Source organism: Hippoglossus stenolepis, chromosome 16 (genome assembly GCF_022539355.2).
Source record: "Hippoglossus stenolepis isolate QCI-W04-F060 chromosome 16, HSTE1.2, whole genome shotgun sequence".
In the NCBI taxonomy this organism is placed as follows: Eukaryota; Metazoa; Chordata; class Actinopteri; order Pleuronectiformes; family Pleuronectidae; genus Hippoglossus; species Hippoglossus stenolepis.
In genome coordinates this window covers 3,850,551-3,871,035 of record NC_061498.1, presented here as the reverse complement: position 1 = coordinate 3,871,035, position 20,485 = coordinate 3,850,551, and the positions used below count along the sequence as shown (strand labels likewise).

The 20,485-nt window shown below is 45.8% G+C and overlaps 1 protein-coding gene across 1 annotated transcript; it reads left to right on the top strand.

The window, feature by feature from the left end:
• Window positions 1-994: 994 nt before the first annotated feature.
• On the top strand, window positions 995-17,016 carry rnf216 (ring finger protein 216). The gene is given in 18 exon segments (XM_035181749.2): window positions 995-1,202; window positions 1,789-1,920; window positions 3,989-4,116; window positions 4,305-5,657; window positions 5,796-5,872; window positions 6,036-6,144; window positions 6,436-6,597; window positions 6,726-6,837; window positions 7,177-7,310; window positions 7,557-7,607; window positions 7,788-7,925; window positions 8,244-8,392; window positions 8,688-8,766; window positions 12,669-12,766; window positions 13,920-14,142; window positions 15,012-15,081; window positions 15,481-15,585; window positions 15,588-17,016. Coding segments are annotated over 17 exon segments (3,324 nt in total). The 5' UTR covers window positions 995-1,202; window positions 1,789-1,853; the 3' UTR covers window positions 15,857-17,016.
• The last annotated feature ends 3,469 nt before the right edge of the window (window positions 17,017-20,485 follow it).

Here is a 20,485-nt window from a genome sequence, read left to right as displayed (position 1 = left end):
AAAAAAAAGTCTCACGAAGCATTGGGGAAATCATCAGATCAAGGTGAGTGTCATCATCACAAGATGGAAATGAAAAGTGCCTGAAAAATTCTGTCACATGATCAGAGTCCGGGCCTGAACAGATCTATTGGTCTGTATGTAGGGTTAGTGATAGCGCCACCTACTGATCAGCGTGAAAATTAAGTTGTTGCAACCCCACTGTGCATTGTCCGATCAGCCCCAGATTTGTCAGACTTCATCAGAACCCCAACCTGAACAGATCTATTAGTCTATATGTAGTGACAGTCATAGCGCCACCTACTGATCAGCGTGAAAATGAGGTTGTTGTCACTCCACTGTACATTGTCCAGTACTCCAAATTGCAGATCTAGTACAGATCTATTGGTCTGTATGTAGGGATAGTGATAGCGCCACCTACTGGCAACAGGAAGTAAGCCTAGTTTTACAACTCTAATATTTACATAATTTTTTTTACTGTGTGGTCTGCATTTGATGGCGTGGACCGTAATGCATGATTAGTGTTGGCTTTGCATGTTGGACACAGGAAGTGAAGCGTTTATCCTTCCTGCTGTGCGCAAAACGCACGCAACGCAGAGCCCTTTTGCCCAGTCCCCGCCCGCCATCGCCCCCATCATTATTATAATGAAAAATTTCATATAATCACAAATTTAAATTAGCAGGTAGGAAACCAGTTTTGTTGCATTCAGTTTTTGTCACTTGAAGATGTTGTAATCTGTCGTGAGTAATACAAATTTTAAATATTTAAACATACACAGGTCGGTGTCATGTGGACATTTGAAACAATGAATAACCTCCATGATTTACCTGTGTTTATTTAATTAAAAAAAAATGTCTTACTTTATTTTATCTATACTATAAAGTTTTCTTGTTGTTTCTTCAGACTTTGACTCAAAAACAGCTGAAACTGTAAAAGTTGCAGAAGTCCCTCTCCCCTAGGACCACACTTCCCAGAATGCCACCGGGTTCCGACGCAGCGAAACGTCTACCGTGCGTGCGTGACGTCACGGCTGTTCTTGTTTTGGCTGTTAGTTTCGTTATTCGCGGATTTTCAGTTCGTCGAGAAAACCTCCAGCGACGGTTTCCTCCCGACGAAGCTGCGCCGACCGCGAGCGTCTGTCTGTGCGTTAGCCCATCGACATGTTGGCCCTGGAGCCGCGGGAAGCACGGGAATACTGACAGAAGTGAGCTAACTCCTCGGCTAGCTAGCCAGCCAAGCTAATCAACGTTAGCTTAGCTGCGAGCAGGGGTTTGCCCTGTTGTGTGTCTGCCTGTGTGTGTGTGTCTGTGTGTGTGTGTGTGCGTGTACGCGGAAATGGTCGTCAGCTGCTCTGACAAGGTTTTAGTTTGACCGACAGCATCTTAAACTTTGAGCTAATGTCACAGGGTCGAGGCTGAGGTGAAGAAAACAACGACGTAGCTACAATCTCAGCTTCCTGTTAGCTTCCAGTGTTGCTGTGTGTTTAATAGATTTATTGAGGGGGTGTCTTGTGTGGCGTGATGCAGGGCGACCCGGGCAGGTTTAGAGGAAGTAAAGTTACTAATGAAAGTGTTTTTAAAGTGTCATTGTGTGATTAGCTTGGGCAACACAGTCAAGACCAACTTTACTTGGTAGCTAATGTTGTTTTTCTAGCTGGTGCTTTTCTGCTCTGAGTCTCCAGTCTGCGGTCATGAGTGCTCGCTCATTTTAAAGTGGAAGTACTTGTTTGAATTCCAGGGGAATGCCAGCTCTTTGACATACATGTGTGTGTCTGTGTGTGTGTGTGGTAGATGGTACTGATGGAGCAGTGACCCAGTGTAGGTGGCTTCAGGGAGCTGGTAAGTGTAGTTTCACGATGGCAGATGGGGGCAGCGACGACGATGTAATACACCTGGCAAGTTTCAACATCCACCGCAGCCAAGGTGAGACACATCTTCATATCCTCACTGGGATGCACTCCCTTAAACCATTAAACCCCATCTCTCTGTTTGATCATCTACACCAGTGTATATATATTATCTTGTGCCAGGTTGTAACTGGCTGTAGACTTGGCCCTGGTGGTTCATTTAGACCCTGGTCAGACTTGGTGTTGACATGCGTCCTAAATGGTCAGGACCCAGTACAGGTCCAGATGCACCCAAATGCATTCTGGGCCACATATAAGGGATCTGCGTACTCAGTTGACAGCTTCAATTTTTATTATTGATCAATATTTTGTTTTGTTTTGATAAAGTATTTAGACTAATGATTCATATGTAATGATTCATATTTATTGTTTACTTTCTGTTTAGTTCTACTAAGCTCTTGTAATAACACATATCTCTATATATTAATGATTCATATAAACTTGAATGTATTGATTTTCATACCTAATATGATTGTGGCGGGGTCTCTCTTAAAAACTCCTCAAAGAGTGTGAAAACACAGGCGTAGTCAAAAAAATGTGTTTTCAATTTATTTTCAGCCGGCTCTCCAAGGTGCTCGTGGACATTTTCAAGAAATACAAAACAAAATAATTTAAAATCAAACTGACTCTTGAACTCTTGTCTAATGCTCTCATGAGCTCTGCCGTGACCTTCTCTGTAACTGGGTTCAGACTCCCCTGGCAAGGCCTTGAAGCTGCCCTTTTCAACCCTTAGCCCCTCCCACCGGGCTTAATGACTAATTCAGACAAATTTATCTGCAAAACCAGTCCTTGAAACAAAAATTTACAATAAAGTCTTTGCATGTCACCAAATAAATCATCTTTAAACAAATCAAATGACTTTTATAAACAAAAAGGTAATAACTAGAAACAGAACAACTCTTATTAATTATCTTTTAAAAAACCACAACCGGAAACTATTTAAACAAACAGGAAGTTTGGGAAGCCCTGTTTGTTCCCTGTAACTTTACCCTGACGGCGAGATGAACGTGCCGCGTCCGTAAACCGCTGGTAAGTGACTGTGTGTGTGCGTGCGTGTGTGTGTGTGTGCGTATGTGTGTGTAACCCAGATGCGGAGCTGACGAGTGTGCACCCTCAGCTAAACAGAGTCGGCGATGGTTAAATAGTGATCAACTAGAAACTGTAACAGGAAGCTTGAAAAATGTTTGTCGGTGTACGTGTGTGTGTGAGTGGACCGCTGGCGGGTCAGTGACGGAGCAGCTCCGTCACAATGATATAAACGTAATACATATGAGCATATCAGACTTTTCCAGTGGTGTGTGTGTACATTTACATTTGTTTTTAATTTAAAATGTTTGGCTCCAAACCAATCGGTACTTAATCACTGACAAAATTAGGGAAATTTCATTTGAATTAGTCCACGAATTTCATCCAGCCAAAGTCTAGAAATTCAGCAAAACATAGATGCAAACTGCAGTTTCTGTTATAACCGTCCAGAATCTGCGGTGTGACCGTGGCATCAAAGTTTGATTCCACTCCATCTAAACACAAGGTTGTTGTATCTGTATAACAGTTTCAGTGGTCATTGATTCCTTAGATGTCTTAGATGTTGCAAAGATGAAAGATTTATACGATCTGAAGAGAAACAAGAGTGTTTTTGACCTGAACAGATTTATTTAATCGATTTTAGGGTTATCTCAACGACATGGAGATTAAAACTTCCTCGATGTTTTCGTCACAAGGTGGGTCCGCGGCGTGCCGTCAAAGTTTGATTACACGCCATCTTAACACGAAGTTGTTGTATCTGTATAATGTCAGTGTCCGTGGTCATAGAATCCTTTGATCTCTTAGATTTTGCAAACTTGAAATATTTATACGATCTGAAGTGTTTTTGACCTGAACAGATGTATTAATCTGTATGTAGTGGCACCTACAGGAAGTAAGCGTCGTTTTACAACTTAAATTTGATTAGATTTCATCAAGTCGCAAGTGCTCGGTACCGCACAGTGCTGCTCGCAGCCCTAGTTTAATCTTATTTTCTTACTTTACTTAGATTTCATCTGTCCTCATGCACTGTACTGAAAATGCTGGATGTGCCTGTGTAGGCTCCCGTGCCCGTAAGAGGGAACTCATCACCATTTCTGACGACTCGGACGAGGAGCCTGTGACTCTGGTACCAGGGAGTCCTGTTTTAGTCCCGGATGATGCCGATGACGACGTCAGCATAGTTGAGGTGACCAATAAACAGTGTTCTTACAGAGACTTGTATTTTATATCATTCGACAAGTGGAAACGTGTTTTGTTATTCTGTTTACCAAACTACTTTCAATATTTTGAGCTGCAGAAGTTACAATAGAATTAGCATCTTCGCTTCCATTCATCGATCACTTTGTGACTTTTGCCTCCTATGTTTACCTGCAGCAGCTGACTCCCGCACGCAGACATCTGATTCGCCCAGCAGCGAAATGGAGTGGAGCTTCTCAAAACCTAATCCAAGTTGTAGTTCATACTACAACTCCCGGAGTTCCCACAGGGGACCCTAGCTCTGTTCCCTCCACCTCCAGAGATACCAATGCCAACTCCTCCGCAGGAAGGCCAGCCATACGAACACAAACAACAGTGCAGTCGGGCACTTCTGGAAACACACAGCCACAACCAGGCTCCTCTTCGTGCAAACTGACCCCGTCAAAACTGACCTTGACAAAATCACAGAAACAGGACGGTACATCAACACATACAAATGTGGAGCTCCATGCAGTCTCTTCTGTCCAGAACCCATCTACCTCCACAAATTTCAAGGCTAACGCCATCTCATGCAGAACACCTATTCAAGTACTTGTTCAACCTCAGCCCAGCACATCTGGGCTAGCACAACCTAAAGCAGGCTCTTCAGCACATGTACCGGTGGAGGCCCAGGCAAGTACCTCTGCTGGTGCCACACACTCTTCTTGTGCGGTTGCAGTTAGAACAACAAACTCTTCTACAAAGACTCAAGAACAGCCAAGTACAAGTACTCATTCACAAGACAATCCTCAGGCTAGCACTTCATCTGCACAGTCTCACACGCGGACACAGCCTCAGCCCGGTACATCAGCACAGCTCCAGACCACTGGGATGACAACCCAACAGCCCCACTTCATCCAGGTGAAGGAGGTGAAGCTACTTTTTCTTCCGCAACAGCTGAACATCCAAGCCTCTGCTCTAATAGCCCAGCCCCAGCTGCAGCTCAGGACCCAGAACGTGCCGCAGACATTCAACCGAATGCAAGGCAATCTCATTCAGATTGAGCCACAGCCCTTGGCCCAAGCCCCTGCCCAGCTCCCAGTCCAGGCAACACATCCCCCTCAGGTGATACCGATGATCCCCCCTGCAGTGCTAATAGCTGCAGCCCCAGAGAGACTAGGACCTCCAGAGGCTGGTCACCGGATCATCCTTGGGAGCCAGGCACCTGGACAGGCTGTTCCCAATCCTCCACCACAAGCTGGTGGCTCCAGTGTGGGTCCACCAGCCCGCAGCCTCAACATTAGGGTATCCAATGTGAACTTTAACCTTCCCGTTCCTCCAGCTCCAACAGCTTCAGTCCCTCACAATGGAGGGGTGGCTCGTCTCCTTATGGTCCCGAACCCAGAGAGGCTCAATCCAGCCCCTGGTCTGGTTGTGGTCCCCCCTGCACCAGAGGACATTCCCAGAATAGAGGATGCAAGGCCTGGTCCCTCTGTACCACGAGAGAATCCAGAGCGGCCTCCTCACGTCACAACCCTCATCACTGGTGTTGTGAGTATCACATACACATACACCTGCACCTCATCTGAACAGAAATTTTAATAACTTTAATTTTGGTGTGACTGTGACGTTGCCTCTCACCTCCTCTATTTCAACTCTGATTCCCTTTTCTGTTTGTGTTCTCCACAGCTGGATCTATTCCCAGATGTTCAAGAAGCCTATGTAGCAGAACTGATCCAAAGGAATAATGTGAAAGACTTGAATGTGTAAGAAGCACCCACCATTTTTCTCCAGTGTTTCATGCAGTGCTACGATAAGTGATTCAGCTTCTCAGGAAGTATCCAGCCCTTAGTGTCTAGCTTGTGTAAATAGATGTTTTAAAGTTATACAAGTATGTTTACCTGCATCTCGCCTCTGCTGTACTTCCAGTATCTGTAACCTGCTGTTGGAGAACCCAGAGTATCCAAGGAGGGAGACTGCAGCCGCCAATGCAGCTCCCACCAGCATCCTCCTGGAGTCTGGAGACACCCAGACAGAGGTGAGTGAATGACCAGTGAAAGGTTTTTCTGTGAGAGGATGATGTTTGCAGGAAATGTGGTTCGGTGTAAGTTAAGGTTTAATATCGTCACCTACGCAATGAGCAGTTACATCATTAATATAATGAAGGAGAAGTTGTTTCTTATGGAAAATGGACAGTTACAGTCAACTAGGTACAAATCTGTATAAAAACATATAGAAAGAGACAATCTCATCCCAGCCACAAATCACAGTCACACAGCATCATTTTCCTTATCTGATAGCCAAGTGTCTGGGTATTTGGTCTTTTCAGGTGAGCGAGGACCTGTTTGACTTTACCAAGCTGGGCGCAGTGGGACCTGAGGCTGTGATGCAAGCTGCCGACCTGCTCATGGCAGACTTCAGGATGCTCAGCTGTCAGGACATCAAATGGGCCCTCAATGCTCTGAAGGGACACTATGCAATTACACGCAAGGTAACAACATGGTCGCGTTGCGTCGTAGGAATGTCACCACAGTTCTCCACCTTTCTCTACTTTCTCGCCCTCTTTTCCAACTGCCTCTTTTAACACCCTCTCGTGGTCGCTCTCTTCCACTCGCCCAGGCCTTATGTGAAGCTCTGAAGAAGTGGAAGGATTCAGGCGACCCCTCAGGAAAGAGACGACGGAGCAGAGCCTCCTCTGAGCGCTGCTACATTGATTTCCATTTCGAGCATGGTGAGATAGTTCTCTGACTTTTCTCTCTCTGTTCACTGCTGCTGTTTCACAACACATGCTCTCATCTATGCACCCACCTGCTTGTGAATTATGTAGTGAATTTAGAATTTAGAAAATACATATAGTTTAAATCACGTTTTACATATTTTAAGCAACTTAAGATCTTACCTTTTGGTTAAAACCTTCCTGTTTTTGTTCACAAAGTAATACAAAGCCGACAAATTAGCATTTTTGGTGTCTGGTCGAGTGTTTCATAAGTGTTGTAAAAACGCTTTTACTGTTTGTACTCAAACTGAGCTGCTCTGAATGTAGGATGAATATTCTCCCTCTGTTCACCAGGTTCAGTGAAGTTTGAGAAGAGGATGTATTTCTTGGAGAACGACCGTCGCTACTACAGGACGTACAGCAATCTGGAAGCTTCTGTGCAGAAGGAGCTGTCGTTCTATCAGCAGAAAGCCAAGGAATGGGCAGAGGTGCAGTAAACACACACACACACACGTTTTATTTTATTTTTTCATAATAAAGCTTTTTGCTCAGTCTGATTACAGTCTGAGTACCTAATATGCAATATAAACTCACCAACTGAAGGGATCCATCAGTCAAATGTTTATTATTTATTGAATATTCATTATTATATAATCTTATTGTCAGTTGAGGTGATTGACAGTTCACTCCTGCTGTCTGACACTCTCTCTCTCTCTGTCTCTCTCTCTGTCCAGCATGAGGACTTCCTCTTGGCACTGCAGGTCAATGAAGATGAATATAAGATGGTAAGAAGTGCACACATACCTCCACAAGGCTGATGTAACTTTCACAGTGTTTCATATCATTTTAAATTACAAATAAACTTCATATCAGACTGGATAGAGGAGGAAATTGTTTCCTTTTCTACTACCGCTGCTTCAGAAATGTGACACCAACATGCAGTCTGATAGTAATTCTTTCTCCAGGACGGCCAGCTGATCGAGTGTGGCTGCTGCTACGGAGAGTTTGCGTTTGAGAAGATGACGCAGTGTTCAGACGGTCACCTGTTCTGTAAAGACTGCCTGTTGAAATATGCTCAGGAGGCAGTGTTTGGCTCAGGAAAGGTACAGACACACACACACACACACACACACACACACACACACACACATTGTTTTCCTCACATAATGTGAGTCAGGCCAACCTGCTAATGTTGGTAACAATTCTTACATTGTTTTGAAAGCAGCATTAAACCAAATTTTCTACAGTTGTGTGCACTTAACAGAAATATCGTCCTTTTTAGCCATCTATCAATGTTTAATACATTTAAATATTTTTGTGTTAATAAATGTGTTGTACTTGCTGAAACTTGCAGTAGACATGATGTCTGTTTGTGAAACAACCTGTGTGTTTCTGATTGTTTGTGTGTGTTTGTGTTGCAGTCGGAGCTGAGCTGCATGGAGGGGGGCTGCCTGTGCTCTTACCCAGTGTTTGAGCTGGAGAAGGTCCTTCCAGAGAACATACTGTGTAAATATTATGAGAGGCAGGCGGAGGAGGCGGTCGCTGCCACCTGTGCTGACGAACTAGTGCGGTACGTGTGTGTGAGTCACAACTGCGCACAGGTGATTCAGCTCAATTAACATATTGAATCATGTTTAATGATCCAGTTATCGACAAGTCTGGAAAATAATCAACAGATTAATCAATAATGGAATTTATCATCATCAATGATTAGATTAGGGAGCTCAAAGGTCAAGGTCACAGTGAATGTGATATCTCAAGTCTGCCTTTAGGACATTTCTTTGAGTTGGACTCAAAGATGATCCGATTAGATTTCATGTGATTGATTGGAGTCCTTAACCCTTCTCCCTCTCTGGTCTTTGCAGGTGTCCGTTTTGCAACTTCCCCGCCCTGTTGGACAAAGATAGGTCTCTGTTCAGCTGTCCTAACCCTCGGTGCCGCAAGGTCAGTCCAGCTCTTTGTATTTTAGTTTATTTAACACTCTGCTGTTTCCTCATACAGATCCTTCAAGGAATGCGTTCACAGTCAAATGTCGGTCAACACTGTTGCTCTTGTAGAGTATACACACCCTCTGATGTTATCACATATGGTTGTTTGACAGAAATAAAGTATCTTACTCTACAAAAGAGAGATTGGACCGGAACTTGGGTTCTAGAGAAAAGCTCTGTGTGCAGTGTCCACTTCTACCGTTTCTTCAGTTCTTAAGTTTCTTCGGTACAATCTGGACAAGAGGCTTAGATCAAACTAAGTGAGCGAGGAAGGATTGATGAACAGTTTTTGATGATGTAATGGTTCCATCTGGCGAGGTCGCCACCTCTGTCTCTCGCTCGTGTTTATCTCTGGGCCTCCTCCCTCTGTCTGAGGAATGCTGGGGGAGGCATCGCTTTGTGTCTGCCAAGGCTGTCACATGGATTCCAGTTGAAAATCACACACACACAGATTTATTCTCACTGTTACCACACAAACACATCACTCCCTTCGTTCTTCTGATGTGTCTTTGTCTCTTTTTTTTGTGTCTGTTTTTGTGTGTCACACTCGCTCCTGCCACATCACAATCTTTGTATAGCTCAACACACACCCCACCTTTCTCCCTCATTCCGGGAATGTAGCAATAGGAGTGTGTGTGTGCGTTTTAGTTTTTAAAATGTATTCTTTGTTTCCTACTTTGCATTTTTCAACTCATGCTGATACAAACACAGTCAAACTGAAATAAACATGAATATCCAGTAACATTCTGGTGGAGATGTCGTCATCCGGCTCTAAAGAAATGATCTGATAAACATTTTCTAGATTAAAATAAGAGGATCCAGAAAGAGGAAACAGATTCACGAGTTCTGAAAATAATTGTTTGTTCCGTTGCAGCAAAAGTTAGATTAGTCACATTCACAAACCCTCAGTAGGAGCTGTGTAGAGAATACAAATATTTTGTAAGACAAATACGGACAAAATGAAAACAGAGTATTGATGGAAAGTGAAAAAAATTCGCCTTAACTTGTGTCTAAAGCCTATTTCTCCTCACTGGCCTTTCTATTAACAACTTCTTTGATAATATCCTTGAATGCCTCGTATTTGGTGATTTCTGTCATTGTTTGGAAAACACAGGGCACAGCTCTCTTGCTGTTCTGTCCATTCGCCTGTAGGTGGAGCCAGAGGTTCATAGTGGCTGACTCGCAGTGTAATTCTACATCTGCACTCCATTACATCCTCACACAAACCCAAAGACAGGAAAAAGTTCTCCAGGCTCCAGATCATTTCCTTCTCTGAATATTAGTCGTCTGCAGCTGCAGATGTAGGTCAACTCCCACAAGACAATATTTATGGTACTTTCTAAAGGGGAAAGTTTAGAGTTATTGAAGAACAAGTGGTCCTGCTCTTTTTTTGTCAGCAGTAAACTAAAGAATTAACTTTTTTGAATGTGTAAGAATGAGAATGTGAGTCTGTGGCTGCTTTGGTGTTTTTCTGGAGAGTTTGTGGTGGAAACTTTCTCGTAAACCTCGAGATTATCTGCCGGACAAACTTTAATGTTGATGTACGTGTTGCTTTTTACTCAAGTTTTACTTTTTGGAATCTGTGGTTCCCATCAGCATAAGCATGGTTGAAGACCGTTGTACAGTTCAGGCCCTTTAGCCTGCTCCGTCTACGAGCAGGGAGGGGCTTCATTATGTAACTGACACACTTCTGTAAGCCCACCCGTCTCCTTCCACGCTGCTGCCTCATTGGCCGGCCACGCTTCCCACGCCCCTTGCACTGTTTTCTTACTGGTCGGACACACTTCCTCCTCTGTTTCAAACTTGGTTCCAATCAAATGTGACCCAGATACACACACACACACACACTAATGTAATTGCTAATGTATTCCACATGGGCTTATGTGGTTATGGGGACATTTGGACCGGCCTGTTCTGGGCCTGGCTTTGATTACTTCATGAAATCAGAGGAATGTAATATGTAGGCCACTGGGAGGCTGCCACAGTGCAAACAAGAGCTGAATCTGTGCAACAGTGCGTCTGTTGTGTGTTTTGTAAGTGATGTGCTGCTCCAGTTGGCGTCTCATACATCATCACATCTGCTGCATATTTCAGCTGCAGTTGCCCCCCTCCCCACAGAAGCTTCTCCTCTCACTATATCACATCAGATCATGCATCTCTTTCTCTCTTCCATCCTGCCCTGTGATCAGCGCTCAGATTAGATTGCGGTAAAAGCCATATCCACACAAAAATGCACATGATGCACACACACAAACCCCCCCCAACCACACACACCCCAACCACACACACCCCAATCAGAAGTGCTGCAGACAGCCTGCACTGCCTTATAAGGGATGCTGCAGCCTGCAGCACAGAAGAAGAGATAGAAAAAGAAGAGGATGAATAAAGTGGGTGGAGGAGAGGGCCTGAGAGAAGAAGGTATAATGACTGGAGATAAGATAAAACGAGGAGAACAGGGTGGAAGGAGGGGTGGCTCACAGTCAATTAGCTAAACATGCACTTTCCCCCCCCAAGATTCAAGTTGCTCTTATTGCATTTTCCATCTTAAATGAGAGACTCGAGGGCGGCGATGACACAGAGTTGACTTCAAAACCCCCGGCTGTGGTTTCAGACATGTGTAAAACCTCAGGTGTCTTCCTTCTTAGTCAAACCGCTCCTAGACACATAGAGGAACTATCGCTCTTACTCATGCTGTCCCTCCTCCAGTTCTCCAGACTACCACTAGGGGGCGATCTTTCACCACTCTGCCTCCTGCCCCCCCACCCCTCCTCACTCCCTGCCTCATCCGTCTTTGTGTGATCTGGCTTTCTCTGACATTTGAGGCTGATTCTACATTTCTCCTCCCAGTTTTTGCTGATTGTGTCTCATGCATCTCGCTGCTCGGACACTCCCTTACAAGAACGAAGTCTAAAACTTCACTGCTGTCGTTGGGCTACGTTTCATCTGTTCCATGTTAGATGTGTATCAGAAAAAAAAGGCCCATCCCTCGCTCGAAGCTTCTAAACTGTGGAGCCACAGAATGTCCCTGAAGGTCCTTGAGAGAGAGTTTGCGATCCAAAAACGTTTCAAATTGCCAACGAAAAAAAACTCTGGCTTCTCTTCTTCATTTCCCCGCCCTTTGGTTGACCTTGCAAATACACACACACACACTCACACACACAAACGACTGTCTTAGCAAACACTGTGGGAGCTACAAGGCTGTGGTGTTGGCAGAAATTCATAAAATATAAAACACACACAGTGATTTAAGGAGGTCACTGAACACAAAGGGTGGGTTTGGAGCTTCAGACTAGAGGCTGCCGTGAAGATATGGATCATTCTGTGCTGCATCAGCTGTCATATGCCACGCTCCTCAATATTACATGAGGGGCTCAAATATTTATGGTGACACCACTTAGCTAAGGGTTAGCAAAGGAGGCAGCCCTCAGCAGATGTGTGTGTGTGTGTGTGTGTTGCAATGCTGTCAGCCCTGCACGTCTCGGGGCTGCCACCAAAAAGGAGGTTGGAGAGGACAAAGTTGCTGTTTCTAGGCAACAGAGCAGTTGGCACCGAGCAAATCGCACTCTCGCTGCAGACGCTCACGTGCAGCGAGAGCCACACCTAGTTGTGTCTGTGCGAGTCCGAGTCCCTGCAGTGGCGGCACCAGCAGCATATAGAGCAGGAGGAAGAGTCTGACTGCAGGGCTCCTCTGATTCAGCAGGAACTGGGACGATGTGTTGAAATGTTGAAATCTTGATGAGATACGATGAAATAATAAATTTACAAGAAGCTCTCTTGCTTTCTCGTTATGTCTTTCCTTCCGCCTTCCTCGAATCTCTCACCACGTTTGTCTCCCTCTCTTCTGGTCGTCTTCATCAGGAGAGCTGTAGAAAGTGCCATGTCCAGTGGAAGCAGCATGTGGGGAAGACGTGTGAGCAGGTCCTGGAGAGAGATGAGATCCGCATGAGGGTGCTCTTGTAAGTATCTCGCCACAGACGTCTTTATCGTCATGTCACATCATGATATTTTGGGAGGGGATTAAATATGAAGTAAAAACATATGCTACAAACTTGTAGTTTTACAAGTTTGTGCTTGTAAAAGTACTGTTTTTTGCTTTCACCTCCACCATTTACACATTGTACAAAAAAACATAAATGTAATAATATAATATAGATGGATAAACCACTTGAAGAATCTTGATCAAAATGTCTGTAACACTAAAGATGGCGCTCGTATGATACGGGTCCAGCCCCTTCCTCAAATAAACCAACCATCTGCTTGAGAAAAGCTTAATGTGGAACATATCGTAACAGGCATAGTATACGTTTAACCTGTGGGTGATGGGGAGTGTTTGAAACTTCAGGTATAAAGTCACTAAACCGTTTCAGCAGTGGCACTACCCACACCTCACTACCCACACCTCACTACTCACACCTCACTGCCCACAGTACACTGCCGATATAGCTGCTGAGTGACTTGCCTGTCGGGACAAATTCAATCCCAATCATCCAGAGCGTTTTATACCCGTTAACAGTTCCACCCTTCGAGGGTATTTTTGACTCCTCACTTTGGGAGCATGCTGGGTAAACAGCTCAGTTTCCCGGACAGTCCTCCAGGAAGTGGAGCGGCCCGGCTGCTTCCCGTGGCCCAGCAGGCCCACCGGCGGCACTTCCTGTTTTGAGCCGTCCGCAGATCCTCTTATTTCCTGGTGCTGAGAGAAACAGGAAGTGGCCTGGGAGACAGATCAGTTGATCGGGATCTGACAATTTGAGCGTCCGGACTGAGCTGATTATTAGAACCAGACAAAACTAAAAGAATCATAATCCCAGTCCATTGCATGTGGAGAGGTTTGGTCTCACATAAACAGTAAAGTTATAGAATTATAATGATACTACCCATAGAAAAGTATCTTGATACTTCATGGTCATAAACAGTGCAGTGTTCAGGGGATCTTTGTTTTACAATGGATCAAGGCCGAATGTTTCATGTATTCTTGTGTCTAAAGTTATGTTGACTCGATGATAAAGAACCAGTCGATGTGAAAAACGTGTTTGGCCCTGAAGCGACACCTCAGGACGACAGCCCCTTGTTTTCTGTACAGGGAAAATTAATTGAATTTCTCTTCCGCAGTGAGGAGCGTATGACGGCGGCTCGAGTGAGGAAGTGTGTGAAGTGCGGGACGGGCCTGGTCAAGTCGGAGGGCTGCAACCGCATGTCGTGCCGCTGCGGCAGCTTCATGTGCTACCTCTGCCGAGAGCCCATCACCGGCTACAACCACTTCTGCCAGCACGCCCGCTCTCCTGGCGCGCCGTGCCGTCACTGCCGCAAGTGTTCCCTCTGGACCGACCCCACGGTAAAGTTCCTGACGTGTGCTTCATCGTTGGAGATTGATTGTTGCCGGGCAGGCAGTCCTCTCCACACACACTCTTTTACACTCACAAAGATCTTCACTAACTCTCGGTGCACTTTGACCGTGAGCCTCTGACTCCTCTGCAGCACAGCAGCGACCTGGCCACAGTGTCATTGGCAACCAGGGGCAACAATTAGTCCCCGAGAAGTTAATGAGCTGGAGCTGCTCCAGTAGCTCTGCGGAGGCACCGGCGTCGGCCAAGAGCTGGTGCTGGAAGCATTGCCAAGAAATGGATAAACAGAGGGACCGGTGGAGGGAGGGTGTGGGGGGGGTCCGCTGCTTTCTGAACATTATTTAAATTAGAGGTTTTCTGCCGAGCGTAGAGGTGAAAGAAGTTCTGAACACAAGGTCTTAGACTCACTTAACACACAAGTTAATTTTTGAAGGCAGCTGGGCCACACCGGCTTCTCTTATATCAAACTGCTCCCCCGCCCACCACGGAAGCTCTGACCTGTCAGGAGACACAACAAGCAACAGAGGAGACACAACAAGCAACAGAGGAGACACAACAAGCAACAGAAGAGACACAACAAGCCTGCAGCTAAACCAACACTGTGTCGGCCACAGCTTGATTTTTAATTACAGGAGTATTTGGGAATGGGAATCTAACTGGGAATGTAACCTTCCAAATGGGAATTTGGAAAAGATAAGATGCCATGTGCTGTTCTGTTCACACTGTTGAGAAAAGAACACAAAGGATTTTAGTCCTGAAGTCTGAACGTGGCCTAAAACCACAGAAGTGAGCGGAGAACAGAAGGCGTGTCAGTAGAACTATTAACTAAAGTGGTTCCTTTGTGTTTGTGTGTCTGCAGCAAGATGACGAGCGAATCATTCAGGAGATCCAGAAGGAGGGTGAGGAAGAGCTGAAGAAGAAATGTGCAGGTCAGTTCAGTTCATAACTACTTCAGTGGAGCTGTTGAGTTCTATATGTTGTTACCCAGTGTGTTTATCCCATTTATCAGCCGCCTGTTGTGTTTCCAGACGGATGTAAATAATGTTCCCTGGCAGAGGAGTGTTACATCATTAGTCTTCCTCTCTGCTGCATCCTCTGTCTTTTTTAACCTGTATGTATTCAGACACATTGGCTGTTTACAACATAAAGCAGCAGCAGCAGCACTTCCTGTGTTTGTCCCAATGTGTTTGTGATGAGTACGTGAAGCAGGTGACGGCGTGCGGAGGTTATTCAAACCCTCAGCAACGTCGTTTTCCTCTGCGCTAAGAAACCAGATTGAGACGAGACGGCTGCTTCACTTCCTTTTCTTCTTCTTCTTCTTCTCTCAGATAATTCAGGGAAGAGGGTGGGTCCTCCTCTGGAGCCCGTCGCCGACACCAAGCGGCCGCGGGTGGGTCCGCCGCCCGAAAACCCCCCCATCCCCCTGGCACCTCCTCTCCCCAGGCGGTGCAAGCTCCCCTGTTCGTCCCTCCGCGCGCCCGCTACCCCCCACCTCCTCCTCAGGGCAGGATATACCACCAGGTGATTGTGCCTCGGCTGCCCCCGGCTCCCTATGTGCCCCCCCTGCAGCACCTGCCCCCGATCAATGACAACAACAATCACCACCACCTCAACGCTCCCGTCAACCCTCATCACCACAACATCGACGTAATGGACCTGCCCATGCACTACGGACCCCCGCACCGCTACTACAGACGCTTCTAACAGACGTCCTTCTAACAGACGCTCTGTGACGAGTGTGAGAATTCGGCTACATCCACACCGCGACGCTCTCGTTTGAAAACGCATCAGCTCTGCTACTGATACACCTGATGTGTTGTAGAGCCGCTGAAACGGAGAAGTGGTGAAACGCTGCCGGCCCCGTTTTAGTTTGAAACCTCCCGGGCTGTGTTTTAATCCGACTGGGCGGAAACTGAGATGTGAGGAAACGATGACAGAGACACTCACAGCTCGCTGATTGGTTCTTTTCCTGTCACGACGTAGCCTTTGCTGATTCGTCAGGCTCCTTTCAAGTATTAGCTTCAGCTTCCAGCGTAGAACACGACATGGATACGTTGAATAGACGTGTGTAGAATAACAAGCGTTGCTGACCCTGTTGCCGTTGCTAACAGCTGTTGTGCAGTTAAATTCTGTATTTTACAACGATACAACTGTTTATGTGTATAGGTGACGAGTTCGTTGACTTGTTTGTAGCCTTGCTGTTTCTGCAAACTAACACCAAATGCCCTGTGTACGCGAGTGGTCACGTGTTATGCGTTTGCAGGCGTGGTTGTATCGACAGGGATTAAAACTGATAAGGAGCCAAAACACATGTGTGGACGGATCATTTTATTTTGACAAGGTAGTCTTAGTGTGGATGTAGCCTTAATCCTGTTGCGATTATGTCCTCGTCGGACTCACGTCCTCACGTCCTGTTACTACAGTTCTACTTCTGATTTCAGTGGCGGGTTTTGAGATCTGATGTTCTTTTTTTCCGTGAGCATCACCTTTTTCCTGTTCCTTTTCTCGTCCTGTTTCACATCTCGGGTCTCGGACCTTCTGCTCGACGCGTCCTTTTGGCTTCAGATAGTAAAACACACTGAAATGATTGATACACACACGCACACGCACACACGTTCAGACACTTTGCCTTCTCCTGGTGAACTTGGGGCTTAGGATCCTCACGTTACATGTTCCATCGTTCCTCTTTATATGCGTGAATATTTGGGTTGAACTGACAAATGGTGGAGAATCTTGAGACGGGTCGGTCCCTGTTTGTACAGATATTTTTGAGACAATAAAAAAAAAGACAATTAACATTCCCTCCTGTATCTTTTTGTGTAATGTGTGAGACCACACGATTTTCTAATAAAGCTTTGTGTTCACTTTGTCTTGAGACGTAGATTTTGTCTCTCTGAGCCTTTCTGCCTGTCTCTCTCTCTTTCTCTCGCTCTCGCTCTCTCTCTCAGACCATGCAGTCTGGCCCCCCTCTCCTCGTCTCATGCAGAAAAAGGGGCTGACTCATGATAACTGAGCCCCTGGGCCATGCACCAATCACATGGCAGAGAGGATGTTTTCCACCAATCCCGGCGTAGCGACAGCCAGGCTTTGTGATGTTGCAGAGAGAGGGGACTTCTTTGTTCAGCCAAGTGTGCTGCGAGTGTGACAAATCATTTCATTGCACACACACACAGACACACACTCTCAGCCTCTTGTCTTTGCATGCAGACTGTAAATGTAGCACAGCGAACCCCCGTTTTAGCCCGGGGGTCCTAATGGTGTTAGTCATGGGTGGTATGAGACAGACTGTGTTTGTGTGAGAGTCACAATTAGACTTGAATCCGATTCAGCATCTAACACCAGCCGAGCCGTCATGAATGAAATAATCTACCTTGTATTTAACACCCGGGCACGAGGACACACACACACACACACACACACACACACACACACACACACACACACACACACACAACACACACACACACACACACACACACACACACACACACACACACAAGTTTATTTACTGCGTCCATCTGCGGTGGTCCAACCACAGACGCCCACTCGATGTCAGGGAAGTCGATTCAACTTTATTTATTTATTTCAAGGACATTTACACATTGAGGTTGAGACCGTGCACAATTATAGAGCAACAAGCACAAGCAACGTTTTACCAGGAGGAAAACTCTAGAACCAGACTCAGCGTGGGGCGACCGTCTGCCTCGACTTGTTGGGGTTCGTCCTCTGGAGACCATGAATGTCTGTACAAGATGTTATCGCAGTTAATTTTTCAGATGTTTTGCTCTGGACTGAGGTGGTGAAGTTACCGATGGACCAACGTTGTCTTCTCCAGAGCCACGGAGCTCACATGACTAAGATAAGATATGATATGATAATCCTTTATTAGTCCAACAGTTTTCTGCTGTGTCGTATTGTCTCCTCGTCCTTGAAGGCGCCGCGGGGGCCGACGCTCGACGAGTGCCTGGCTCATGGATTACGGTTGCATAGTGTTATAGAGCATTATTTGCTAATGACTCATTGCATTCAAAGAACAAAGCGCTGGATTAACTAATGTGATCAGTCTCCATGAAGGAGGCTCTGTCACTCAGAGGCCTCACACCCACTGAGACAGGAAACTTTAAATAGATTCAGAAGATTCTGGTTTGCTGACGTACAAATACTTTATATATATGATCTTAGATGATCAGAAGTTTAGAGATTGATTTTAAAGTTTGTATTTACAGCCACAGCAGCAGAACGACATCCATCTTTTATCTCTACAACCATTGGATTATCTATAACTTTAGAAACGAAGTTCTTGTTTCCCGTACGACTCAGTAACTTCCTCTTTTTACTTTTTTAAATGAATTTTGCATCAACGTGATCAGAACGTTGATTTGTCAAATTCTACATTTGCATGTTTATCCAGAAACATACCTTCCTGTTGAGCATTTTCTCAGTTTTCCCTGGAAATATTTCATGGATCTTGATGAAAACATGATTTCACATTAAACCGATATCTGAGTGTGTGACATTTGGCTGCAGAGGTTCATTCTCTACTGTTTCTGTGTGATATGAGTCGTATAAATATACGCTGACCTCGTCTTATCGGCCTTGACATATAGATTTTGAACAATCATACAGCAGCGTCGACGCTCCCCATTCAAACCAGTGAAAACAAACAGCTGGTGAGGACGTGATGCAGTGAATAGGTTTTGATCAGATACAATTTGAGCTGCGTGTTTTGTTTGTGGTTCTGAAAATATGAACGACGCACGACCCGAGTATCTGCTCCAGCACCTGAGACTGAAAACTATCAGCTTCCTGTTTGACCTCAAGTTCCGAGCTCTACGGACAAAACCTGCACACCCCCAGTCACATCTGTGTGTGTGTGTGTGTGTGTGTGTGTGTGTGTGTGTGTGTGTGTGTGCATGTGTGTGTACATGCATATTAATACCCTCCACTGCCTCTTCCTCAGGGACCTCTGGTGTCTGGCAGCATTTTGCTCCCCAGACACATTTTGCCGCTCTACCTCCGCTGGCATTGTTTGTGTGTGTTATCATTTGTGTGTATCATTAGTGAGTGTGTCTATTTTTAATGAGTGTGTGCTTTGACATGAGAGCTGCTCAGTGCTGGGACTTGCACAGTGTTTGAAAGAGGTCGGACTGACTCTGTAGAGAAGACGACTTTTCCTCCAGCTCCATTTTGAGGTTATTGTTTGTGACTTTGAGTCAAAAGGAAATTCTAACCTTAAATTTTGTTTTTCTACATCACTGCTTTCTTCAGGATGATTTGCTTCCTTAACTTTATTCTAGTTGCATCATTGCGACATTATCTCATCAGTATTTGTCCAGTACTTTGATTTATGACCAAATACTGTATGTAATGCAGTAAATGTAAAGGTATGTCAGACGAGACGACTTCTGTTCATCCTGCACAGAACCAAGTTACTGCTTCCATCCCCTAAAGAGATTAGTGACTGACCCAGTGACCCAGTGACTGGAAGTGATGGAAAAACACCGGTGGATGTAGATTTGATTAGAGGGGAGACTCTCACACACACACACACACACACACACACACACTCAGACACTCACACACACACACACACACTCACACACACACACACACACACACACGTTTAGGAAGATAAGTGTGGGAAAGGTTCGGAGCAGCTCAGCAGAGTTTGGCCGCTTCGCTGTTTCCTCAATGATGATGAGCTCCTTTCTGATCAAAGACAGACGTCCCCCGTCATCCTCCTCCTCCTCCTCCTGCTCCCCAAGGGTCCTCATCCAAACCCCCCTCCCTCTCGAAACCCCTTGCACCCCACCCCCTCAAACCACACACAAAATCGGCCTGCTTTTTGGATGTAATGAAGCTTTTTGACATCTCTGGCCTGACGACGCCACAACCACACACACACACACACACACACGCTCGCCTCTTTGATTCAGCTTCCAGCAGCTGGCGTTTCCATAGCAACAAGGCAGTTGGTTGGGGCTTGGATGTGGGTGGAGATGGCAGCCATTTCACACACTGCTTCTCCTCCCTCCCTTCAACCCTGCCCTCCCTCCCTCCCTCGCCTCACTCGTTCTGAAAAGAGAGGGAGAGAGCCGAGCCAGCCGGCTCCGCCTGCAGCCCCGACTCTTTTACCCATAAACCACTGCACCCATTTCTGGGATCTGGGTCATATTTTGAGTGACTCATCTTTTCAGCAAAAGTCGTCCAGAGGAGGGAGGAGGAAAAAGTGAGGGATGGAGAAGCGGGGGTGGGAAAGGAGTGAGGCACAGAGGGATTGATGGGAAGAGTTGGTTAAAGCAGGGAGAGAGAGAGGGGGAGTGACGGGAGGAG